This window comes from Gymnoscopelus microlampas (assembly GCF_963454915.1).
Source record: "Gymnoscopelus microlampas genome assembly, chromosome: 9".
Taxonomy (NCBI): domain Eukaryota; kingdom Metazoa; phylum Chordata; class Actinopteri; order Myctophiformes; family Myctophidae; genus Gymnoscopelus; species Gymnoscopelus microlampas.
The window spans coordinates 786,490-792,489 of NC_139946.1; the positions used below are offsets into that span (position 1 = coordinate 786,490).

The following is a 6,000-nucleotide window of genomic DNA, read 5'->3' on the forward strand; positions in this document are numbered from 1 at the left end:
TTAACATTTACTTAAGTACAGTACTTAAGTAAATGTACTTAGTTACTTTCCACCATTGGTCAGTGGTGGGATCTTTTTTTCTTTCTTTTTTTTTTTACTTCAAGCTGCACTATGTAACAATCCTCTACTATCCTGGATTTGAACCCCGGTTTCCTGCGCGAGTGCTGACATTTTTACCATTGAGCTATAGAGCCTGCCTGCTTGCTCAGTGGATAAATTGAATCTTTACCATCAGGTCAAAATGTGTGTCAGATCCTGTGTCTAGATGAGACATGACCTTTGACACGATCTAAATGTCTCAATAGAAGAGCAGGGAGACAAAATACAACCACCCCACTTATATAAGTTATATTGTTTTAACTCATTGACTGCCAGAGTTAAACATCGTCTATGGCTGTCCTTGCCAGCGATTCCAAGCGTTTTCACTAACCATATCATAGAATATTTAAGATCACTAAGTTCACTTTAAAAGACGTAGCCGAGTCTCGTAGAATCGGAGAAAAAGAATTGTGCCGCCGTGATAATTCAATCCATAGTTGTAGGCAGTTGAATGTGGCTTGTTTTCGCCAAAAAGCAACAGAAAGCAGGGACATTTTTATTTTTCTAAATCATATTTTGCTTGTAGATCTGCTATTTTTGAAAAATCATTTGTGCAAATCTTTGAATGTATATATTTTTAAAGCGAACATTTTTAACTGAAATCTTTGCTTCTGGGGGGGTCCCTGGAACAACATATTTTGAGATGGGGGTCCGCTGCCAAATACATATAATTTTGGGGGTCCTTGACATGAAAAAGTTTGAGAACCTCTGATTATAGCAACATTTTTCAAAAAAAGTTAGGATTTAGAAGACATTTGTAGATCCCCCCAGAAGCAAAGATTTGAGTTACAAATATTTGCTTTAAAAAATATGTATTCAAAGATTTACAAGCTCATAGCGCAGCACTCGGTGCCGCGCTATGAGCTTGTATATCTGCTATTTTTTAATAGCCGAAGTATAAGATAATGGTTAAAGTGGTTCAGATCTAAAATGAGTCTGACAGATGCTTTCCCGGTCTTAATGGGTTAGATAGGCTGTATATTGCCAGGTTGCAAACCCACCAGCTGAGGCTTGGAGACGGGGCAGATGACCTGGTTGAGTTTGCCCAGGAACCAGGCCAGACGCACATTCCTGGAGATGCGGTACTCCTCCTTCATCAGCAGAAAGATGTGGTCTGCCTCCTCCACCTAAAAAACAGCACAGAACCATCAAACTACATACAATTTCCAATGTAGGCAATTAGCCTGCAAACATCCCAAAACAAGCTGGTAAGGCTAATCCTTGGCCTTACATCTACAACTCATCTAACCCCTGCTCACTGTGCTAGGGTCGGATGGCTCAGGGTAGAGGACAGAGTACAGCAACTTGCAATGGGCCTGGTCTACAAGACAACGTTAAGATACCCATGTATCCGTCAAAGTACTTCACCCTGGTCTACAAGATACACCACAACGTTAAGATACCCATGTACCTGTCAAAGTACTTCAAAACACCAGAGGTAGCTCCACTGATCACGTCCAACCCAGATTTGGCACAAACAAGGGGTTGAATTCGTTCTCCTGCTATGCAACAAAAATGTGGAATTTCCTACCAAAAGCAGTGAAGGAGAGTAAAACCTCCTTCAAAACTGCCCTAAAAGAATACCTTCAGGTGGCTGCAATTCAAAACTGGCCCCTGTAAAAGTCAACCTAACCCCCCCCCCCCCCCCCCCCCCTTTTTATTTCTTGAACTTTTTACTGCACATTTGTGTTTTTCTTATTTTTCAATTCGTAAATTGTTTATATGATGTTCTGAATACATAGTAGTGTATATCTGTCATTTAATATCACTATGAATTGAGTGAGGACCCCATTTCAAACAAGCCGTTAGGCTTTCATGGGCTTTTTAATCCTATTTAGTTGACCTTGTATTTAAACTGTACTTTCATGTGCTTTTTTTCTGCAAACTTCTAAATAAAGTATTCAATCAATCAAGCCATCTCTCTTAACCAGAGTGACTTTACAGTAAGGGAATCATATACATCAAATGCAGAGAGACAGTGTAGTGCCTCAGTAAACTAGGATCACTCTAAACAACAATATACTATGAAAAAATAATAATATGTACTGTACATTGAAACTATAGGACACCAGGAAAACAATGAACCTAGCATTAGTTTAAATAACCTGCTAAGTAGCCTGCTAAGTAGCAATTTACTAATTGGTCAAGAAAACCAAGCCTAGGTAACAAAAACAAGATAAATATAGCTGCAAGCAGTGATAATACGGGGCCAGTGAGAGAGACAGACAGACAGACATGGAAATTGGAGAGAGAGAGAGTAATGGAAACTGGAGAGAGAGAGGGAGAGAGACATGGAAACTGGAGAGAGCGAGAGAGATGGATACTAGAGAGAGAGAGAGAGAGAGAGAGAGAGAGAGAGAGAGAGAGAGAGAGAGAGAGAGAGAGAGAGAGAGAGATGGAAACTGGAGAAAGAGACACTCCAATTGGCCCTTTGGCCAATTGGAGCGAGATTGGTTTCAGTGATATTTGGAATGACTCTCTACATTACTGCAACGTTTCAAAGAAATGTGAGTCTTGCATGTATGTGTTAGGGGCAGATGAATAATTTTCATAAAACTGCAATAGTTAAAATCTATTTCCTCCTGGGATTTTTGAGTAATCTGCACGAAAAATTTTACACATGAACTTAGGACCTTTGCCGACAAAACAAAAGCGGCAGATTTTCCATAAGTGAAAAAATGCAGAAGTTATGAGTGCCAATGGCTGTTTTTCATATAATTCAAAATGGTGGGCGATCTAAAGGTCAGAGGTCAAAAGTCAGACCACGAAAGTTGTCGGGCATGAAGAGACGCATGTGTGTATCGAAGTTTCATGGTTGTAGGTTAAACAGGGCATGAGTTGTACCTGTTCAAAGTTGGCACTTTCAATTGAGTGCTATAGCGCCACCCTTTGACGAATGAGTGTGAGAATTATTTCTTGGTAGTTTTTCATGAGCATCTACCAAATGGCCGAGTTTCGTAAAAAGCGTATGCACGGTTAAGCCAGAACTGCCAAAAACAAGTATTTTTCAAACTGCTCAAAATTGCGGACAATCTAAGGGCGGAGCTTACTGGTCAAAGCGATACATGTGTTCCTCATGAGTCAAGGCACAAGTGTAAGCAAGTTTCACGACTTTCGGCCAAACGAGGCATGACTTATGCCTGTTTAAAGTTTGCATTTTCAAAAAATTGCTATAGTGCCCCCCTTTGGCCAATTGGAGTAAGATTGGTTTCAGTGATATTTGGAATGACCCTGTACATTTCTGCAAAGTTTCAAAGAAATGTGAGTCTGCATGTATGTTTTAGGCATAGATGAATAATTTTCATAAAACTGCAATAGTTAAAATCTATGGAATCCTGGGATTTTTGAGCAATTTGCACGAAACCTTTTACACATGAACTTTGGACCTCTGCCGACAAAACGATAGGAGTGGAAAAATGCAGAAGTTAGGAGCCAATGACTGTTTTTCATATAATTCAAAATGGTGGGAGATCTAAAGGTCAGAGGTCAAAAGTCAGAGGGTGAAAGTTGTTCAGCATGAGGAGACGCATATGTGTATCCAAGTGTCATGGCTGTAGGTCAAACAGGGCATGAGTTGTACCTGTTCAAAGTTGGCATTTTTCAATTGAGTGCTATAGCGCCACCTTTTGACGAATGAGTGTGAGAATTATTTCTTGATCGTTTTTAATGACCATCTACCATATGGCCGAGTTTCGTAAAAGCGACTGCACGGTTCCAGCCAGAACTGCGAAAAGTGGCAGATGAAGAAAAAGAAGAAGCAGAAGAAGAAGAAGAAGAAGAAGAAGAAGAAGAAGAAGAAGAAGAAGAAGAAGAAGAAGAAGAAGAAGAAGAAGAAGAAGAAGAAGAAGAAGAAGAAGAAGAAGAGACAGATAATGCCAATAATAAAACAGGTCCAGAGTTGAGCTCTGGCCCCGTAATGAATATGCCAGTGGTCCTCAACCTGCGGGCCGGGGCCCATGGGTGGGCCGTGAGGATATTGCAAGTGGGCAGAAACTATTAGGTAAAAAGAAGGGGAAAAAAATATGTCATGGTATGTTTTCTTTAAACCCTATAAAAAATATATGTATTTTTAATAATATAGATTAGATAGATAGATAGATAGGGTCCTTGACATGAAAAAGTTTGAGCACCACTGAGCACTCCTAAACTAGTCAGTGGTGGAAAGTAACTAAGCACATTTACTTAAGTACTGTACTTAAGTACACTTTTGAGGTATTTGTACTTTACTTGAGTATTTCCAATATCCAATACTTTTACTTCTACTCCACTACATCTCAGAGGCAAATATTGTACTTTTACTCCACTACAATTATTTGAAAAATGTAGTTACTAGTTACTTTTCAGATATAAATTATTACATTATAAAACATACATTTTAGCCTTAGCATTATTTTATACCTGGGCTACGCGATGCGACGCATTGTGAGCTTGTAGATCTGCTATTTTCAAATATTTAGTACTTTAACTTTTGATATTTTAAGTACATTTTGATGCCAATACTTTTGTACTTTTACTCAAGTGAATTTTGAATTCTGGACTTTTACTTGTAACAGAGTATTTTATATTGCAGTATTGGTACTTTTACTTAAGTAAATAATTTGAGTACTTTTTTCCACCACTGAAACTAGAATTTAGAAGACATTAGTAGAATCAGCCTCATAGTAAATGTGCATTGTGTGTGTGTGTGTGTGTGTGTGTGTGTGTGTGTGTGTGTGTGTGTGTGTGTGTGTGTGTGTGTGTGTGTGTGTGTGTGTACCTCGTTGTCCTGTCTCTCGCCATGCCTGGTGGAGCATTGACCCGGTGGTCACAGTGTGTTGTTGTGTTGAGTTGTTGTCGTTTTGTTCAGACTGTGTTGTTGTTTATGTGTTGTGTGTATCTACTCGCTGCGTCCAGCGGTGTGTTCCGCTTATCACGGTCCATCCAACGTGTGCGTCTGAAAAATAAGTCCGTTCGGAAACCGACGACAACCCCCCCTAAAAGCATGGTTCCTACGTTGGAGAGAGAGAGAGGGGGGGTGGGGGGGGGGGGAGATAGGAGAAAGCATAGAAGAGAGAGAGAGGGAGAGAGTGAGATAGGAGAGAGCATATAAGAGAGAGAGAGAGAGAGAGAGAAGAGAGAGAGAGAGAGAGAGAGAGAGAGAGAGAGAGAGAGAGAGAGAGAGAGCGAGAGAGAGAGAGAGAGAGAGAGAGGGGGAGAGAGAGAGAGAGAGAGAGAGAGAGAGAGGGGGGGAGGGAGAGAGATAGGAGAGAGCATAGAAGAGAGAGAGAGAGATAGGAGAGAGCATATGAGAGAGAGAGAGAGAGAGAGAGAGAGAGAGAGAGAGAGACAGAGAGAGAGAGAGAATGATTAAACATTTCCCGTCATACCATGACAGTCATGTTTCATGGCGCTACTTGTTGCATTGTTCAATAAAAAGCCTTTTAATCCGATTGAATTTTCTCCATAATGCTTTTGACTACGCGCCCCTATCGTTTGGGAGGTGTACTGCACCCTGATACATTATAAATAAACATAAATAGAAAATGGCCGGCGATTGGATTAAAAAGCTTTGTATTGAACAATATGGAAGATACGGGTACTTAGACCCATGCGTTTTAACTTGTAACATCCGTGGCCGGGGGGTCAGTACTTTATATTTGAAATCTGAACGTTTATGTAGATGTGCTGCTGGTTGTAAATGTGAAATGTTCAAAAAACTGGAACAAGTAGCGACGCCTGTGACAGACAGCTTGTAATTTCCCCCCAATCCTTGTCATTTACAGCACAATGTATTAAACAATATGGCCCATGATCAATGATCATCTTCATAACTCAGCCCTGAATCCACCATTCCACTGAGATTAAACGTTGCATTGGGACACCAACAGTGGCGGAACAACTGAAAGCCGGGCCGGGAGGCAG

The 6,000-nt window shown here is 40.5% G+C and overlaps 1 protein-coding gene across 7 annotated transcripts in view; it reads right to left on the minus strand.

The window, feature by feature from the left end:
- Nucleotides 1–5,005, minus strand: part of szt2 (SZT2 subunit of KICSTOR complex) — a 197,013-nt gene extending 192,008 nt beyond the window's left edge. For all 7 annotated transcript variants that reach the window (XM_084065742.1, XM_084065743.1, XM_084065745.1 and 4 more), the window contains exons 1-2: nucleotides 4,856–5,005; nucleotides 1,101–1,226 (exon numbers count right to left, since the gene is read on the minus strand). In XM_084065742.1, coding sequence (XP_083921868.1) covers nucleotides 1,101–1,196 — 96 coding nt within the window. In that variant the 5' untranslated portion in view covers nucleotides 1,197–1,226; nucleotides 4,856–5,005. The remainder of the gene's footprint in view (nucleotides 1–1,100; nucleotides 1,227–4,855) is intronic.
- Nucleotides 5,006–6,000: the final 995 nt, after the last annotated feature.